At 46.8% G+C, this 20429-nt stretch overlaps 2 protein-coding genes across 2 annotated transcripts; one reads left to right on the forward strand and one right to left on the reverse strand.

Moving 5' to 3' along the window:
• Positions 1-557: 557 nt before the first annotated feature.
• On the forward strand, positions 558-13538 carry LRRC59 (leucine rich repeat containing 59). Its single transcript, XM_037809566.1, has 7 exons — positions 558-884; positions 2533-2592; positions 3909-4067; positions 4287-4391; positions 7354-7426; positions 10119-10292; positions 11637-13538. Exons 1-7 carry the CDS (start codon positions 780-782, stop codon positions 11879-11881), a joined length of 921 nt encoding a protein of 306 aa, XP_037665494.1. The 5' UTR covers positions 558-779; the 3' UTR covers positions 11882-13538.
• On the reverse strand, positions 13304-20389 carry EME1 (essential meiotic structure-specific endonuclease 1). The gene is made up of 9 exons (XM_037809565.1): positions 20255-20389; positions 18848-19179; positions 18155-18282; positions 16067-16156; positions 15849-15970; positions 15535-15673; positions 15189-15304; positions 14269-14458; positions 13304-14011 (listed from the first exon to the last, which is right to left on the reverse strand). Exons 2-9 carry the CDS (start codon positions 19152-19154, stop codon positions 13835-13837), a joined length of 1269 nt encoding a protein of 422 aa, XP_037665493.1. The 5' UTR covers positions 19155-19179; positions 20255-20389; the 3' UTR covers positions 13304-13834.
• Positions 20390-20429: the final 40 nt, after the last annotated feature.

Raw genomic sequence — 20429 nt, forward strand, 5'->3', positions numbered from 1 at the left:
CAGGTCCTTCCAAGGGAGCGAAGGAGGGGAGTCTGCACACCGAGTTCAGGCAGGCAGTGGGGCTTATGAAGAGCTTGCAGAAGCTGGCAGGGCCCAGCCTAGCAAGGAATTTGAAGGAGTTTGGGCTATATCCTAGAGGCAGCTGGAGACTTTATGGGTTTTAACTATGGGTTTTAACTAGAGAAGAGACTCCGCCTGATTTTTACAAATTTCATCTTGGCAGCTGGGTGGTGGTGAATGGGAGGGGGAGAGACTCAGTGTAAACCACGGGCCAATTGATGGCGGCCTGGACAAGGGCTAGGGCAGTGGGGAGGCGAGAAGAGAAATTCAGAATGCCGATTTTTTTCGGGATATTGGCCACTTGGGGGTGTTACAAGGGACAAGGGAGCAATCTTGGAGGACACCCAGTTTCTGCCCCTAATCCGAGCTCAGAGCCCTCACCCCCACCCCTCGGGCGGCGACATGTAGTGCGTCTGCCTTGTCGCCAGAGGGAGCCCCAGGGCATGCTTGGGCCGCTCTGGCCCAGCTCGTCTCGGTGGCCGCGGAAGGTGACGTGGATACGGAAGTGGTCGTCATCGCGGCGGCACCGGTGGGATCTGGGCGCGGGGCTCGGAGTGCGGCCGGCGAGCCGGCGGACGGACGGTGGAGGCCTTGCACCCGGCGGCGGCGGCGTTGTCGGTTGGGTGCGAGTGCGAGTCCGCTGAACAGGCGAGCGGCCTCTCAGTCCTTTTTCTTATTCGTAGAGTCCGGGAGTCGGGGCCCGCTCAGCCGGCGTCACCATGACCAAGGCCGGCAGCAGGGGCGGGAGCCTCCGCGACAAGCTGGACGGCAATGAACTGGACCTGAGCCTCGGCGATCTGAACGAGGTCCCCGTAAAGGAGCTGGTCAGTAGAGTCCCGCCAGGACCAGGCGCCCATTCTCGCCTGGCTCTGGCCCCTGCGTGGGCCGCCTCCCTTCCCCTGCTTCATTTTCCCCCTCTTTAAAACGAGGGGGATGGGACCGTGTCCCAGGGGAGGCCGCGTCCGGCCCCTAGGTTCTTCCCGGGATGTACACGTGTCACATTGGCGCAGTTCCAGGAGGCTCTGCCTGTCTGGTCCTGGGCTTTTTACGGTCCTGGAGGGAATCTGCCCCATTTTGGGGGCGCCCACAGCGCCTAGCTCCGTGCCCCACCCAAAGCAGACGCCCCGAAGCGGTTGCTGGAGGTATCCTAGGATGAATGAACAAATGAATGAATGACTCGGTTCGGGAAGTAGCCCTCCAGGTAGACTTGGGTTTGGACTAGACTGGCCTTTTCTAGGAAGCGGACATTCCCAGCTGGCTGCCCTAGCCCTGAGGCGGCCTTCTTTGAATATAAATCTCACTGTCTGTTTTGGTCCAGTCTCAAGGAACTCTGCAAAAACTGGCGGGAATCTCACCACCCTCTGACTGCACTGCTTTCCATGCCCCCACCCCCACCCCTAAGAAACTGAGTCCTTAGGCCTGAGGGATATTGCACTACCAGCTTGATGCCGAAACAGGGCTAGACCCCACATTCTCTGCTTTTCCCACTCCCCCAGACTATCCTGATTTTGGATAGCCTACAGTTTTCTCTCTACCTTTAATGAATTACATTTGTCTTTGGTACTTGGCCCAATCTCCTGGCCAGAGTGGTTGTGAGTATTGTGGTTAGAACTGAATTCCCAAGTTCAATTCCCAGCTCTATTGCTTAATAACTGAGTGCCCTTGGCAGACCAGTTAATCTTTATGCCTAGATTTCATCATTTGTAAAATGGGGATAATAGTTCCCATCTTAGGGTTGTTGAGGAGATTAAATAACATGTAAAATGCTTGGCAGGTAGCTGATACACGTTGCTGTTAAGATGTTCTCACTGTAAATCTAAAACTTTTTTCAGGTGGTTCTAACGTTATTCCTGGGACTTTCTGAGAGTTGGAGAGTGCAGGTTGGCCTAGGGTCCTTAACTGTAAGCTTGTCTCCGTCCCTACCTTAGGGAGATGGCAGCCTTGTTTCGGTTTCAGTCTGACCTTAGGACTGCTGTCTGAAAACATGAACTCCAGGCCTCTGATCAGCACAGCATTGCCCCCAGGGAGAAAGAAGGGTCAGTTATGCTGAGCTGCTCCTGCCCTGAATCCCATGGGGAGCGAAGATGGGCTGTGAGGCCCTGGTTTTCACTCTGGCATTCACTAATTTGTTCAGTCAGGATGCCGGCCAAGCCTATATTGAGTGCTTGAGGGAGGCCCTGAACTGGGGAATATGGGAGTTACAAAGATGTATTAGACATGGTCACTGCCCAGAAGTCTAATGAGGAGGATGGTCTGTACATGCATAATAATGTTAAGTATAAAATGACTGGGGCTGCTAGAGAAAAATTTCAAAGTGCTATGGAGAATTTCTAAGAATCTAAGTTTTCATGCCATTTTTTTAAGGCGTTTCTTAATCCTGGGAACCTTTTTCTGGAAAATGCTTCATTAGCAGATGTTTTGAAATCATTCCAAGGTATAGGCTTGATGTTTTTTTCCCATCACCTTTCCTAGGCTGCCCTCCCAAAGGCCACCATACTGGACCTGTCTTGCAATAAACTGACCACTCTGCCGGTAAGATTGGCAAGCGCACATGACTCCTAAAGCCCTGGATGTTGCTCTTTCCTGTTTGGGGGCTACCTTATCATTCTCCTCCCAGGAGGGGACTTGAATTACTTAGGATTTGCTAGGTTTTTGTTCATACCTCCAGACTATGGAGAAATCCTTTCGATTTTTCTCACACAACTTCTCTCAGCTCCCCTTTTACTCCACCTGTATGGACACTGGATTCTTTCACACCCTCAGCCTCTCCTGGATAATGGCCGGCCTCTCCTCCATAGCACTGCTTTCAGGCCTAAAGTTTGCTGTCATTGTTGTCTTTACCACCTGTCACTCTGGCCTTGTCACTCCTTTCCTGAATCCTAGGACACTCTGGATCAAGGACTGAGTCTCAGAAGTTAGCAGGTTTTTCACTGGATCATTAGTCCATTCCTTTCTCAGTGTTCTCCCAGGCCTTACCCATTGTCTATAGCATCTTCCTACAGCTCATTGAGAACTGTTTCTGACATTCAAGAACATCTGAAATCTCACTTCTGCAAGGAAGTATTTTGTGTCTAATTAAAGAAGGGTAGCGATTCCCTGCAGCCTCACACCTGCTGTAACCTTGCCAGATGGCCATTCACCACTCCTCAGGTGCACTTGTCAGTTGGAGTTTGCTCACTCGTCTTTGCCTCCTGTCTCATTCTACAGTGCAGACCCACTGGCGCTTACTGGTCCCCAGAGAGCATGACTAGTGCCTCATTAGCTGAGGTTGTGCCATCACTTGCAGATGAGTGCTTAGTGGAGGCTTAATGACAAGGAGGATGCTTTGGTGTGTGCTGAAGAGGAGCTATGATATGGGTGGGATGGGCCTCACTCATTCAGTCAGTTGTTCAGACAACACTTATTGAGCACCTGTGCTAAGTGCTGCAAATAACAAAGAAATAGATTGGGTGCTCAGGGAATGCCTGTTCTCTAGGAAATCGATGGTCCTGCTATGTTTGGACAAATCCTTTGAAAAGTGAACATAGGTGCTATGGGAGGACACAGTTGGTCCCAAATCATTCTAGGAGCAACGTGGAGGGAGAACTGAGGATGAAGGAACAAACACTTATTTTGCACCTACTCTGTGCTCAGCCCTTTTACATAGACTGTCTCATGAATTACTACCTGGAGTGGAGAGTGTTGTCTACATTTCTTTAGATGAAGAAATTCAGGCTTGTATATGTTAAGTATTTGTTTGAGGTGAAATAGCTGGTAAGAGGTGGAGTCAGGATTTAAACTTAGGTGCCTCTGACTTGAGGACTCCTGGACGATACATCAAAGTCTACTGCTCTCTCTTTGGGTCCTAGTCGGATTTCTGTGGCCTCACACACCTGGTGAAGTTGGACCTGAGTAAGAACAAACTGCAGCAGCTGCCAGCGGACTTTGGCCGACTGGTCAACCTCCAGCACTTGGATCTCCTCAACAACAGGCTGGTCACCCTGCCTGTCAGCTTTGCTCAGCTCAAGGTAATAATCCATGAACCAGTGTTTCATTGCCAAGTGTGACAGTGGGCTCAGGGACTGACGGGCCGTGAAAGCTGACAGAAATACACCTTGTCGGCCCTGCCCCAGATGGCTGTTCCCTGCAGCTGGAACACAGAGGAGCTTTCTTGCTTATTTCGTTCTGTAGTGAGGGACTCATTATATGATCTCGGACTTAGTCGGCTTCTTTGCCCATTTCCTTAGAGCCTGAAGTGGCTGGACTTGAAGGATAACCCCCTGGATCCTGCGCTGGCCAAAGTGGCAGGTGACTGCTTGGATGAGAAGCAGTGTAAGCAATGTGCAAACAAGGTAAACACACAACTCCCAGTTGTCTCCTTCACACACTCCCCAGGGGCTTGCCTCTCCCTCTTGTTTTTCCCTCCCAGGGCACCTGTAGCTTTGTGTTGATTAAAGTACTAAGGACTCAGTGAAATCCATCCACTATGAGCCTGTCAAGCAAAGAGACCTTTGTTTCTGCATTTACTTTACAAGTTGTAGAATAATATCATCTTCTGCTATACTGTGGTACTGCTGTTCTTTAGAAACCAGGACATTGCGTGACCCAACATTGCAGTTTTTTGACAGTTTTAATGGGACAAGAGGGTTCAGGGCTGTGGCATCTCAGAGTCATGATTGCAGGAGTTTTAATAATAAAGCTATTGTTAATATTTATAAGTTTATACCTTTAAGTGGACACTCCTGGGCAAGTCTGGCATTTGATTATAGTTGAGTCATCTGAAATGGGAATGAAGAAAAAAAGTCAGCATGTAAGTCTAACTTTGCCAATGGCCAGGATCCTTGAAGATGCCTTAAACTGCTTGTTAAGAACAGCACTATACCCATCTCTTGGGAACTCCCAACTATAGTCGTTTTTTTTCCTTTAGCTTAGGAACAGATTGCTGCTACTTCGGCTGAGCACCAGATGACTGACTTGGCCATATTTAGGGGCATGTGGAACAAAAAAGCCCTTAACTTTAAATACTGAAATGAATGTAGGTTAAGTATGTGTGTGCTGGGTCTCTACTGTGAATCTCAAGAATAATTGGCCTTTCTCAGTTAAAAACTACCAGCAGTCACTCTTTCACACATATAATCTCACAGTCCTCAGAACCCTGGGAAGTCGGTATTACTTCCATTTCTTTGGCGTGAGAAACCTTCAATATGCAAACATCTTTCATTTATTCATGCATTCAACAAATAGTATGTTGAACTTATGAAAGTGGTGATAACCTACCATTTTTGAATGACCACTCAATTCTTATTGAGTGCAAACAGCTTTTTACTCACATGTTTTTTCGAAATGAAGTTCCAAGTGACACAGTGCATTGCAGCCATGTAACTACACCAGTGGTCCCTGGCACTGATGCCTCAGAGCTTCGGCTGTCTCCACAGCATGCATTTAGGCATCATAGAGGAATGGCTTGAATGAGGGTACTTGTCTCCAGGAGTTAATTTAGCTCTGACCTTGTAGGTGTGCATGCTAATCATAATAACTTAGCAGCTTGGTGCATAGCAAAGCACCTTTAAAAAAAAATTTGTTAGTTCAACAGTATTCACAAAGTGCTTACTATGTGCTATGAACTGGAATAGGTAGACAAAAGCTACTTTTGAGGAGCTCACAGTTTAGACTAGGGGCATCCTTCCCATTTCTGAACTGCCTGCATTTTCAGATAATAAACTCCTGGTGGTAGCTAGTGTAGCCAAGGTAGAAGGAGACATTTCTTAAAATTCCTAGCTCTTTAGCCAGCTGTATACCCAACCAAGTCGTTGGTGCTTATTTAGCTTTGAGCTTAGGCTGCTTCCCCCATCATACTTGACCTTCTTTCAGCTCCTGCTACTCCTTGTTGTCAGCTACTTTTGTAGTATTGGCACCCTACAGAGTGTTGCCAGCAAGTTAAGTCCTAGGTTATCCAGGACAAGGTTCCTTGTGACTTCAAACCAGGCTCTTGAAGCAAGCTACTTTTGCAAGCCAGCTCCTGAGCTCTTCTTATGATGAGTGTATGCATGTCTGAACTTTCCAAGAAATAAAAAGATCACATTTGAATTCACATCTGTAGGGAAACACCTTTTTGCTGTCTTAATTTAGAATAATTCAGATTTTCTTGTCTTTTCTTTTTAATGCAGTAAAAAAATATAAAGTGATAAAGCAGCAATATTTATTGTGTATACAGCCAGAAATCCTGTTAGGAAACTGGGATAAATTATGTTATTTAATCATGACAAGAGGCCAGGGAAGTATATCTTATCTCCATTTTCTAGACGAGGAAATGGACACAAAAAGATGAAGTAACTTGTCAGGGTCACACAGTTAGTAAGTAATGGTAGAATCAGGATTCTATTGGGCTCCAAGCTTATGCTTGGTTCCTTACAGCCAAGGAATATCATCTAATAAAACCCAAAAAAACAGTCTTTCACCTCCTAACCCCGCCATTGCGAGAACATTTGCAGTCATCCATGACCAAGTCGAGGATTTGGGAGGCTAAGGGTGCTGAGGACATGTGTGTGGTGTTTGGGCTGAATTGCCCTTTCCGTTTCTCTTAGAGCTCTGCTTCCTCTCTGTGTGTGAATCCCAGGCCTGGTTGTAGTTAAAAGCAGCTTAATGTAGTGGAACAAGCTCTGGTCTAGGAACTCAGGACCTGCAGTTGGTTCTTAGTTCTGCTACTTTCTGATGGAGTCTTGGTTTTATTGCTTTTGAAATGGGAGTCCATTCAGTCTTTCATCAAACATGTCCTGGGTGCCTACGATTACCTAAGCCCTGTGTTAGCCACTTGGGATACCTACAGACAGCCCCTGCCCTTGGGAAACTTAGTTTCAGGGCTGAGACAGTTAAATAACAGATAATTTCTAGAGAAATGGGAGGAGGAGAGCCTAAGGTGGCCAAAGGAAGGGAGAAGTCAGGAAAGCATCTTTGAGGAAGGGCTTTCTCTGCCCATCACAGGAGTTGCTGGGAAAATAATATAAAATAATGTGTGTGAGAGTGATCATAAATAGAACTTTTTACAGATTTGAGGTGGCATTGTGGTTCACACACTTGCTGATAGCTTTAGTGAACTGACCTCATATGTCACTAAGGTCGATGCATTAATTTGGGATGCAAAGATAGGATTGATTCCATTAGCTCTGCATTGCTGTAGGGGCTATGGTGACCTGGGGTCCTAAAAAGGGCAGCCCCTTACTCCCTTTTTTTTTGAGCTTAGACTCCCCTGAGCAAACTTGTGAGCTGGGAAGACTACGGCTTTGAGTAACTGAGAACCCTCCTCACCCTTTGCAGGTATTACAGCACATGAAGGCTGTGCAGGCCGACCAGGAGCGAGAGAAGCAGCGGCGGCTGGAAGTGGAACGAGGTATGTGGCCAGCCCTCCTCCTATCATCTTCTGTGGGTCTTGTTCCAGGCAGCTGATTCTCGTGCTGGAATCCAATAGAAGAAACATGAAGAATAATGGGGAACGGTGTAGTGGCAAATGGCACCATCTCTAGCTGATGAGTCTCTCTCTGGTCCTGTCTTCTCCACTGAGCTTGAGTCATACTCAGCTTCTTGACCAACATGGCAGAAACACCCTGATCCCCCTCAGCTCCTCCCAGTGCCCCCAACCCCCACAATGACAAATCACTATCCATGCAAAAGCCTGAAATCTGAAGAATGCACATTGTTCCTTTCTTCTGTTACTCTCATATCCAATCTTTCCACAAGTCCTTTACCCAATGATTTCTTTTTACCTCTAGTGCCTTCACTGTCATCAAGCCTCCATCCTGTTATCTTAACATGATAGCCTATCTTGTGGCATTTCCACAAATGCATTCTCCAAACAGCAGCCATAAATTAATTCTGTTATTTGCTTAAAACCTATTTGCTTTCCACTGGACTCAGAATGAAATCCAAACTCAGTAATGTGGCTGACGAGGACCTGCATGACCCAGGCCTGCCTTCTCTGGCCTTGTTGTATAAACAAGGGAGAGAAGCCCATTAACTCCAACCACAGGAATCTCTGCTGTTCCTTGATCAACAAGTATGGTCTCATTTTAAGGCTTTGCTTTTCTCTCAGATCTTTACATGGTTGGCTTCTTGGAATCCCTTATGTTTCTGCTCATGTGTTACCTTAGTTTAACCTTTAACCCTTATGGAACCACCCAAACTAGAGTCACCATCCCACCTGTTACTCTCCATCACATCCTCATATTATTTTCTGTGTGGCACTTAACACCATCTTCTATAGTATTTGTTTACTTGTTTATTGTCTGTCTCCCACCCTAGAAAGTAAATGACTTAGGAGCTAGAACCTTACCCATCTTCTCACTGCTGTATTGAAAGCACTTAGAACAACACCTGGCACCCAGCAGGCACTCTGTTGACTGGCTGGCTGACTTTGGAGCCCCCTTACTGGAGTGGCTGGTGGAGGGAGGTGTATGGTACTGACTGCAGGCCGTCCCTGAGGCCAGAACATGGAGGTCAGAACACCTGAGTCACCAGTGAATGCCCCTCCAATGTGAATGACTACTGTTGCAGGAGATGCCCATGTTTACTCTGATCATTGCTGTTTTCACTTCTCGAGTGGCACATGTTCTCCAGAGACTGGGTGTAGTATGTTCTTGGCTTTCTCCGTGCCCAGCTGGAACTTGGAGATTGTGTTTACATAGAGAAGCAGTGGAAAGCTACAGTACTTATAGTACTACTGTTCAGCCACATGATGGCTCAAATAGGCATTTAAGCCCTAAAAGGACACTTAACCACCATGTGTAGCATTCTGGGTTTGGAAAAATGTATTGCAGGCTTCCAAATAACTAATTTGGAAATGCATTTTTAGAACCCAATAATTTGTAAGTTGGGTCCAGCATGGTACCTAGCTATTAAGTAAATCTGCAAGTTACATAGGTTGCTGAGTTCAAGTCTAGAGATTACACTCTGACAACCTATTGGTCTCGGTTTTTCAATGAAACTTGTAGTAAAACATTTTTATTGTCTCTAATCCTAAACTTAAGTGCTCATTTTCTCTTCTTAGCTGCTCTCCACATTCATTTCTTAAACTTGGGAAGCTAAAAGTCTCATAGGTTATACCTCCATTCTAATCTTCGTATTCAGTTTCTGTAAGCTGTCAATGCTGCGCCTTCAGGATTATTACCTAATTCTAGAGGGGCACCAGACTCACCACCCATGCCTTTTTTTCTCTATCCAGTTTACCAATTTCAGGATTTATTCAGCCAATGCATTTTATTCATTCAACATATTTTAATGAGTACCTTTCATGTGTCAGGCACAGCATTAAACATTTGGGAGCAAAATAAGGGCTAGTGCCCTGGTAGAGCTGCCATTCTTTCAAGGTCTCACAAAGTGTCACCAAACTAATACTTCCTGATAATGAGAATCATAAAATTCAAAGGGTCCTTAGATTTTGTACTAAATTCATGTGAGGGAATATGTAAGTACAATGTCATAGCTGCCAATCTGAAAATTATTAAGTCTTGATGCTTCATTTTGTTAAGCTTTCTCTTACCAAATGTTTTTCTAATTTATTTGTGTAAATTTAAATGAGCCAATTTTTTTTCTTTCCCTTTCCTCTAAACCCCTGAAATACTCAAACTTAACTATTTAGATTCTTTCACAATTACTGTGTGTATAATTTTTATAGGTTTAGTCCCATAAAAGTCTCCCTCCAAACCACCCTTCCTTGTCTGTTTGGCCTTTACACCAGTCCTGCCCTTACCCAACCCCCTCCCCCACTCTCTTCCCTTCAATCCTGCCCCACCCCACCCCTTCCCACAACTTTGAGGAAAAGGTTGTGTAAAGAGATCCATGCTTTGTTTTATTACCCTGATGTCTCTGCTGATCCTAGAGATCCAGTCAGCAAACCCAGAGAGCAGCTTACTCTGTTAGGGAGGGCTTATTTACTGGAGAGCAGAAGAGCAACTTGTTTGCTTTTTATATTTCTTATGTGACCCATGGCATGGAGAAGGTGGCTGAATCCATTATTTCAATCTCTTAGGAAAGCAAACTGGAGGATTTGGGGGAGAGAAGTCATTTTTTGATATATTTTATTGTAGAGGCAGAGAAGAAACGGGAGGCTAAGCAGCGAGCCAAGGAAGCTCAGGAACGGGAACTGCGGAAGCGGGAGAAGGCAGAAGAGAAGGAGCGTCGGAGAAAGGAGTATGATGCCCTCAAAGCAGCCAAGCGGGAACAGGAAAAGAAACCCAAGAAGGAAACAAATCAGGCCCCAAGTAAGTTTTCTGTCTGTTACAAGGTTCCAGCAGGGATGCAGTGGAGAGACTCTCTTACGTTTTCAAGCATAAATGAGTGAGCTTGTAAACCTTTGTCAGACAAAATACACTCTAAAGCTCGGGAGTAGCCCAGGAAGATTTGAAGGAGACCAGGCCCTGAAGGTTTGGTTACTGGGGGTGGGGGACTCTACTAGGGGCTGTTTTGTTTCCCCAATACCACATACTCTGTGCAGGTGTTTTATACTTAGGTGCAGATGTGGCTTAGAGCATTCCCAGAACAGGGTCACGGTTTTTTAAGGGTTAGGTTCTAAAAGATGGCACATGGTCATATTACCCTTAAAATCCCTCACATCATCTATGCATGTTTTCTAAGTATATGGTGCCTTTTCTCAGTAAGGGCAGCACTGCCCATAGCTTTTTTTCCCCCAAGTTGGAACAGATCAGGTCACTCTCTATTTGCTGAACACCAGAGGAATCATTTGCCCTACACTTAGGGAGCCATTTGTATTAAAAAGAAAAAACAGTTTAGTTTTTTGCTTGACTATGTCCAGTTGAATTTGCTTAAGTCAAATGCATGTAGTGATGTGGCTCCATGTACAAGGGAAAATCGTAGACCTTCTGGGGTCCAAAGGGGCCCCTAAGGGAGGCGCTGAGAGAAGGAGCTCTGCACAAAGTGGAGGCTTATGTCCCTGTTCATCCTTGCTTGAGCATGTCACCTAACCTCACCACCTTTCTGTTTCCTTAAGTAAAATGAAGATCATATCTACTTACATGGCAGACATAAGGATCAAATGAGAAAATATTAGGTGACAGGATTATATAGCTCTAACAATGTGGGCACTTGAGTTTTTAAAAATTTTGCCTGAAATCTCAAAACTAATTTTTTTCTAATTATAAATGTAATATATGTTCATTACAGAGAATATTAAAAATGTATTCTATAATATTACGTGTGTGTGTATACACACACACACATACACACACACAGCAAAAAATTCAGTCACCTCTAATGCCCCATTCCCAGCAATAGAACCACTGTTAAATATGGCATAGAACCTCCCAGGCAACCCCCGCGGCCATGAGGGGTCTGACTCATCACTGTCCCCCAGAACTTAGGACCCCAGGCACCATGTTAGCTGCATGAGACAGAATGAATTTCAGTTTCAAATGTAGTCCCTTGGCATCCAAGCAAGAAAGCAGTTTTCTCTTTCAGGGTGGGGAGCTTTTGTTTGAGAAGAGGGGTATAAGTGGATCTGTTTGGAGAAGACTAGCAGAGATTGGTTGAATGTGGGTCTCCTCAGGCTGACTGAACTTTTGTTGTCTAATGTGACTTTGCTCCTCCAGAATCTAAGTCTGGCTCCCGTCCCCGCAAGCCACCACCCCGAAAACACACTCGGTCCTGGGCCATGCTGAAGCTGCTGCTGTTGCTGCTGGTCTGTGTGGCGGGCGGGCTGGTGGCTTGTCGGCTAACAGAGCTGCGGCAGCAGCCCCTCTGCACCAGCGTGAATGCCCTCTATGACAATGCCATCCAGGGTCTGCGCAGCCACGAGATCCTCCAGTGGGTCCTCCAGGCCGATTCTCAGCAGTGAGCTTTGTCCTCAACACCTGCTGCCTCCCCAGCCTTGGAGCTTGGATTCCTATGGAATTGGGTTCTGCTGGACACAACCTCTTTTTAGCGTCAGACCTACCTGCCATCACTAAATGGCTGCTGATTGATACCTGAGACCTCCCCTTTGTAGAACTTCTTTGTTCCTTAGTCAGCGTTCCTTGGTGGAATAAGGAAAAATGGGAGGTTGGGGGGACAGTTAGCTGCATGCCTAAAAGAGTAGGCTTGGGGGTGAGGAGAGGAAAAAACAGCCTTTTCTACTTGTCACACAAAGCTATGTAAAGGCAAGGCTCGTTTCTGCTAAATGGTCAGCTGTCACTACATTTACACTTTTGTACGTCACAACCCCTTTCTTTCATCCCTCCCTGGGTAGCCAGGGCAGATCAGGAGGCAGTGTCTTTTTGGGGACCAGGGGGAACACCACACTCAGCATTTCTAGCCTAAATTTGGGGGTGGGAGGGTGGGCATACCTGTTTTCTTAAGGACCTCAGACACTCAAGCATTTAAGTGACCACCCAAAATCTCAGGCTGTGAAAGGGGCTTCAAGACCAGCCAGTCCAATATGATACTTGTAGGCAGAAACTGAGGCTTTCCATGACTTGCCTACAATTTCACAACTAGTTTGAGGAACTGGACTCCTACTCTGGTACCCTCTTTCTTTTACATCATTTTGCTTCCTTTATAATGTCTGAAAGAATAGAATTCACACCAGAATTGAATATGTGTCAAAGTATAGAATCTTGCACAGCAAACAGATTCCTGACTTACAAATAGAAATCTCAGTCACAAGGGTCTTGGGCAGCCAACTGGTGTGGTTCTGATCAAACAGGAAGAGCCCAGACTTCTTGCCTCACTTTTAGAGTATTAACTCCCTGGCTGCCGATAAGCAAAGAGGCAGACACTTGCAGAACCACATTATGAGACTTCTCTGTCTGACGATGGTGTGACTAAATACCTCACAGGCAACCTCACCTCACAAGTTTAGACCTATCACTATACCTATTCAACACAGGGAAGCAGGTAGCATCATGAAACTTAAAAGGGATGCATTCACTGTAATGGCACAAATAAAGGCAGGACTATCCATTCTTTCGTCTGCCAGATTTGCGGCCTCCTTTGCTTCATGTTTTTCACAACATCTGGATGAAGGGATCAGAAATGACTGTGTCGTGGTGCTTATTCCCTAGAAATTCCTGATGGCAAACTCCCTACTTCTCCCCACAGAGCAAGAACCTGTCACAGCTCAGAGACAAAGGGGTCCGGGTTTTTAGCCCTGGTGGCTTGTGTGGGGAGGACTACCCCTCATGACTGTCCTGACTGGAAGAAACAACTTTGCCCTTCTCTCTCCAAGGAGAGCTCTTCTGTAGGCCCACACCTTTCTCGAATCATTACTCATTCCTTTAGTCTTCCTCCAAGCTCCAGAGCCATTGGTACAAATGCTTTATTGATATAAACACGTAAAACATAGGTCAGTACAGACATCAGCCCCGGGATCCTACGGTTCCTTTGCTGGTTGAGGCAGCCCAGTGGGTGAGTGAATGGCTACAGTACACCCAGCCTAGTCAAGCCAACCCACTCACTCAGATTTGATGCTGAGGTTCTTTTGGATTTCTACAATCATTAAACATGTGTCTGAGTGGTTTGTCTCTGTTCTTTTGCTTTTTGACGGCTGGCTGGGCAAGGGGCAGTTTATCCACAATAGCTGACTTTTGCTGGGAGAGGAATACTAAATGCCGATGGAGGTAAATGCTAATATCAAAGCATTCTGCACTCAGTTGACAGACTTGGCAAAAATAGTTAAACCCAGTAAAGAGTCTGTGGGCCTGACCTAGACTTGTGCTCCAGGAGGTGCTTCCGGTTTCTGCATTGTGGCCATGTGGTTCCAAGGTGGATGAGGGGGAAATCTCTACCATTTCATCCTCCCTGTGGGCTAGCATCAGTCTGCAATGTCTAAAGAGAAATCTGGCTGCAAAGTTGTCATCTGATGGTAGATACGCCTGGAGAGCACTGGTCCAATACAGCGGGAGGTGGAGGTCACGCCTTCCCCACGGCGCACCTGTATGTCTGCAAGCAAGTTCTGGCGTTCTTGCTCCGAGAAACACCGCCGATAGGCCTGAAAGTGGTTTAAGTGATCTTTTAGTACCGCGTCATCCAGGGTTGTCCCTTATCTGTGAGCAATGAAGGTAGTAAGCTTGGGTTGGGGGCTGAGAGCCTGCCCTCCCTCCCTGGATCCCTGGGTCAGTGTTAAAAATGCTCGTCTTAACAGGCCCACCACTGCTGACTGGCAATTTTTTGAGCCCTCGATGGAAAACATCTGTGAGGCCACTAATACCACGGGGGCACTGGGCAGTGACCTCTGGAGCAGCTTACCTGGACTAGGAGCTGGGGGGAGGGATAGGCATCCACAACAGCACTGGCCATCTCCAGGCTGACTCGGTTCAGCTGCTGAATCTGTCTCCTCCAGACCAGGGCAAGTCCCCTGCCAGAGCAGTCCACCTTCACCCCACCAGCCCAGTCACTCTCCAGGCAGAAGGAGAAACTCGTTTCATCTCGGAGCTTCCTGCAAGCAGCAAAAGGGGAGAGCTGGGTGTCACTCACTACTCGCCTCCACCTGCCGAACTGGGAACAGAAAAATCCTCCCTCCTTGACCTTGGAAGCGGTCGACAGAGAACATGTATCCTACTGACACACTGAGGTGTGACTGAACCTCCAGCAGTTTGAGTTCTGTTTCAAAGCTGTGTTAGTTCATTCCCTTAAACGCACATGCACACGGTCCTTCTCATTAAAAGAGAAGATACCACAGGCCCAGGTTCTTTTGCTTATGTTGAAACTGGGTTGTACTGATCCGAGAGGCAGGTGGTACAGGGGTAAGCACAAGAGACTGGGTATTGGGCAATTTGGAGCTCTGGGTCTTCTAACCGGGAGCTGAGATAAGGCAATCTTTTCAGGCCTCAGTTATCTGAGGTTCCTTATTTTATATTCTGATTATGAACATTCCTTGAACTAAGTAGACAGAAAATTTGCTTTAGTAGGGCTTATTACACTGGGCTTTCACCTGTAGTGAATACTAGTAACTTGGCCTAAGCAAAAGGAAAACATTTTTTAAAAAGGGACTGGGTTCGACAGCTCTTCTCAAGAATTCCCAGCATGAGGTCAGCTCCTTTGGCCTCAAGCTTGAGAAACAATGGGCTAACCTCAGACTTCAGGGCACAGGGACTGTTTTTCAGCCACAAGAACTTCTGTAAAGGCCAAGTCCAGCAACAGGGGCTGGACTCGCTGCCAGCACTCACTTGAAGGGCACCTCAGCCAGAGCCTTTGTGAACGCACACGCAAAGTCAGCCAGCTCTTTCCAGCTCCGCAGAATTTGAGCCTGGGCTTCTGTATGTAACTGCAGATCCACCAGTGCCTAGAAGCACAAAAGCAGTGATAGATGAAAGGGTAGAGAGACTAGTTTGGAGGCAGTGTCCTCTCCCTGTTAACTGCAGCCACTGCCTAACATCTACCCCCTTGGCTCCCTAACTGGCCCCTTCTCTCCTACTCACTGTCAAAGCAGAAAACAGTGTTCAGTGGGAATTTTATTCTTGACAGCCAATCTGGTCAAATGACTAGCTTGACTCAGGCTCAGGAAATTCTTACCTCTTCCATGTCTACCCTGGACACCAGAGGCCTGGGCCCCGTCCCGCTCAAAGGCCTGGGTCGTCTCTGATGCTGCTTCTCCTTGGCCTGTTTTCTATTTGTCACATGCTGTTTCCTTCTCCTTGGAGTACACTGAGCCCTGGACAGAGGAAGAAATAAAAGAAGGGCAGCAGCTAGCTCCATGCTTAGCTCAGGCAGAAGAGGAGCAAGGGACACTATCTTGTCAAGTTACTCAGACCTGGGGTGAATAATTTCACCTCTGCTGGCCCAAAAGCTGCCCCTTCTAACACAAATTCTCAAGGGTGAATCCAAACCTGAAGCATTTCTCGTGATCCACAATCACCAGTGTCAGAGCTTTCCCTGCAGTCTTTGCTGTGATATCAGCTACAAAGCTCCGAAGTGTCTCCTTCCCTTCCTTGGTGCTGCCCAGACTTCCCTGCACGAAGGGGCAGAAACTGTGTTAATACCTGCCCCCTAGTAAGAGTCAGGCCTCTGTTCCACACCTCAGCCCTACGGCTCAGGATCTGCCCACCTGTTTCAAGTTAGAGATCATGGACACAGCCACTTCTGCCAGGAGCAGCACCAGGACCGTCGGCTCCTCCACCCAGTCCTCCTCTCCATCCTGCCAAAGGACCCAGATCGCAGCACAGGGAGGTAGGTCAGCAGGTGCTGAGGACCTGCGAGAGTGACCCAGACCTTCCAGGTGAATGTACTCATCCCAACAGCCTAGCCATATGCATTATCCTTTTTCTTGAACGAAGTCAAGGTAGCAGAGACCACAACCCTGTGATCCAGCCCCTTCCCAGCCTTCAACTGTTCAGCTTTGGTGTAATGCAATTCAGAGGCAGTGAATAGGAAAGGAACATTAGCAAACTGAGATGGGCTGAGAAGTAACTGCCAATTTGTCTCTGCATTTTGAATAGGGGAATGGTGGGAAAGGAAACTTTCAAAGGATTTCATACAAATGAGCAACTCTAGCTTTGAAGGCAGATGCTAACTATGAACAGCCCTTACAGATAGGTTTTGTGTGAAAGAGAATCACAAGGGATGTTCTGTCTATAAGAGCACCTTCACCTTCTTGTCACCATGACTAAGGCATAATTAAACAAAGCCAAGGGTACTGCAAAGCCAACATCCCACAGTAGCACAGCATTATGGAGTAACTGGGGAGCAGGATTTTTGCTGTAAGCTTTCTAACTGAGCCCCTGTATGCAAAAGCCAAAAAAATCATGATATGGCAAAGCGTAGGATGGGAAGAGCCCTAGGTTCTAGTTCCCACTGGCCCTTTAGTCAGCTGTGAACCGGAACAAGGCTTTCAACTTCCGAGTCCCAGTTTCCCCACCTAAGATATGGAGATAAGAATTCCTGCCATATCCACCTTGTAGGATAACTAAGACTAAAACATAGAAGAGAATGTGGAAGTGCCTTGAAAGAATAAACTGCTCTATGAATATAATGGTTTGCTAATATCCCCAAATCAGAAAGTACGCGCAATTGCCCTAAATTACTCAGAAAGGTATGTGACACAAAACAGAGAGGACTAGGTCTTAATGTCTCATCTATAGACTCTTGAACAGGAGGGGAGGAGTATTCTGGACTCGCAGATAAGAGGAGTGAAGGTGGTCGTGATAGCCTGGGGAGCCCAGCAGGGAAAGGAGTGTTTCCATGTTGCCTAAGATGGCTCCAAGTGGGTTATCTCGCATAGTCCCCACACAGGGGGCACTAAACAGGATGTAAAGTGTTCCTGTTTTATATATGGGCAATTGAGGTGCAAAGATATGAAATATGTTGCCTGGGGTCACAGTAACAGAGCCATGAAGCTGGGATTCAAACAAAAGCCCACCCAACCCCAAAGAGGAATCCTGTGTAGATCACCTGCCCTCTGCTCCATAGACCCCCCCCTTCCCACTCTGTGCTATCCATATGTCAGCTGGCTTCCGCTTCCGGTTGGGTGTGGCCAGTGAGGAACCCCAGCAGGAGACTGGAGGGAGGGAGGAGAGTGAAGTCAGGGTATTTCTTTCCCTGGCTCCCTCCCAGTGGGATCGTCTAGGGTTTGCTATACCTCTCTACTAGAGGTCAAAGCTTTTCTCTAGGTACACTTCTCTCTCCTTCCAGATTCTGGTAACCACTCCCTTCCCTCATCCTTTCAGGCTTAGTGATGGTGACAGCTATGTGCCTTCCTCTGCCCCCTCCCTACCCCACCCCCAGGGATATTTAGCAATATCTAGAGACATTTCTGATTATCATGACTGGGAGGGATATAACTGGCCTTTACTGGATAGAGGCCAGGGATGATGCTAAACATCCTACAATGCACAGGACAGCCCCACAACAAAGAATCACCTGGTCTAAAACATCGACAGTACCAGAGATTGAGGAATCCTGAGCTATGCCGTTATTACCCTGCAGTACCGAGCTGACCCTGCCCCTGTAGTTTCCTTGTACCCTACCTACCCCTTGGAAAATATTCCCTTTGTTAAATCCTCCTCAAATTATCCTAAGTGGAATGTGCCATCAGTTTTATTGCTGGGGCCCTGACAGATATCCAGCCTTTGAAATGAGGAGTATATTTACCCTGTAACTCTGAGGGGAGGAGAGACACCAGCCCGAAGACCCCTACCTCAGAGGGCCCAGCCCTCCTCCTCCAAGTGATGCTGCAAGGCACGGCCTGTGCCTCAATCACACAGCAGCACTCCATGGACTGCAGAGCCCCAAGGAGCTGGCCCCCGCCTTCTGTCTGTAAAAGCACTGCAACAGATGGGAAAGGGACTGTCAATGGGTAGCCCAGAAAGCAGCTAACTCAGCACAGAGGGAAGAAAGAGGCCAGGAGGACCTGGGTCCAGCACCACGGCGATGTGCTTTAAGCAGTCCTCCGGCCTTTGGGCTCTCAGTCTGTTAACCAGAGCCGCCTTCTTCTTCCTTTCCTGTTGCCTCAGGGTGATCTCCTTCTGGTTTGCTTGTCCCTGCTGCTGGCGTCCCTGCCAGCCTCTTCCACAGACCTTCTGACCGTGCTTATTTCTCTTCTGAGGTGTGGAGACCTCCAGATTTGTTTTTGTTACTGTCAAGCTATTGCCCAGGACAGGGCAGGTAGATTGGTAGGTTGGAAGCTGATAGCATGGGTTGTCTAAGGTAAAGTCCTTGTTATTTGAAGCACACCTCTCTGAGTTATCATGGAGGAGAACATCAGGGATCTTGGGAAAAGGCTGTTTTTTCCAGTCACATGATGCTCCTGCATTATTTTGATGATCCAAAATACTTTTAATGGGAGAGTTTGAGTCCTTTGGACTCAGCTGCTTGTGGGTCAAAAACTTACATGTCAGCCTCTCAGCCAGGGGAATAAATTCCTCTTCATCCTCACTTCCACTGCTTAGCACCCTGACTGGTTCTGTTTGCATGACAGTTTCAGTTGTGTCCGGGACATGTGGCAGATCTCTCAACTCTGATGATGGAGGACTGGAAGCCTCAGAATCTGAGATGTCAAGAACTACAATCTTCTCCTCCCTCTGAGGCTGCCTCCTCTTTGTTGAAGATGGCTCCTTCTTCAGAAAGGCAAATGTTGGCAACTCTTCAGACTCACCCTCACTAGAATCCAATGAGAGTGACGACTTCTTCAGAGCCATCAGTACATGCTATCAAATGTTTTCCCTAAAAGACAGAGATGAGATACAGACTGTAGCATTCAATTCAGCCCACGAAATGTGTTCTATGGTCAAGCTTTATGGAGATAAATATGAGAAACAGAGAAATAGGACACTGTCCCAACACATTCAATCTGGAACTCAGAACAGCTACATCTAAAGTTTAATAAGAAACCTTCCCCAATTCATTATAGGACAAGTTGAAGTATAAACAAAATGGATGTTTTTATGGGGGTAGCAACAAGACTTAACTCTACCCCCTCAGCATTTAAGATGGAGATGCTAAGAGGCATGTTTTTTTTTTCCTTTGAGATCAGTTTACATATCATAAGATTTATCTTTTAAAAGTGTACAGTTCAGTGGCTTTTAGTATGTTTACAAGTCTGTACAACCATCACCACTATCTAATTCCCTAACATTTTCATCACTCCGAAAAGAAACCCCATACCCAGTAGCAGTCATTCCCCATTCCTCCCTCCCGTCAGGCCCTGACAACCACTAATCTACTTCTGACTGTATGGCTTTGCCTATTTTGGACATTTCATATAAATGGAATCATACAACGTGGTCTTCTGTGTTTGGCTGCTTTCACTTAGCATATTTTCAAGGTTCATCCACTGTTGCAGCATGTTTCAGTACTTCATTGTTTTTATGGTTGGATATACATTTTGTTTTTCCATTCAATAGTTGGACATTTGGTTTGTTTCTGCTTTTTGAATAATGCAGTAATGTACAAGTTTTTGTATGGATTTACATTTTCACTTCTCTTGGGTATACCTGGGAGTGAAATTATTGGGTCATTTACTAACACTGTAGATATAACCTTGGATGAACCATCTAACCTTCCTGGGCCTCAGTTTCCTCTTCGGTAAAATAGCAATAATAACAATAATACCTACCTTACAAGATTGTGAGAATTAAATGAAATAATGCATCTACAGGGTTTAGTATACTATCGAGCCCACAGTTAGCGCCCAATAAAGTAAGCATAATGACTAAAAAAGGAAGCCTCCTCCCTTCCCCTCGCTAGGCCTCGGTTTACTCCAGCAAAATGAGTCGAAGAAGGCAGACACGCTCCGCACCTCTCGTGCCGGCAGCAGGGCGGATGCCACTCGTGCAAAAGCGCCCACACTCTCCTGCAGAGGTCCCTGGGTGCCCTGGCCACGAAGCCCCTGCAGAGCGATGCTCAAGAGTTAAGCCCTGGTCCCGCTGGCCGCTCAATGACAGCGAGCGCTCACCTGCAACTTCTCGCGCCAC

The sequence above is a fragment of the Choloepus didactylus genome, chromosome 18 (assembly GCF_015220235.1).
Source record: "Choloepus didactylus isolate mChoDid1 chromosome 18, mChoDid1.pri, whole genome shotgun sequence".
Classification (NCBI taxonomy): domain Eukaryota; kingdom Metazoa; phylum Chordata; class Mammalia; order Pilosa; family Megalonychidae; genus Choloepus; species Choloepus didactylus.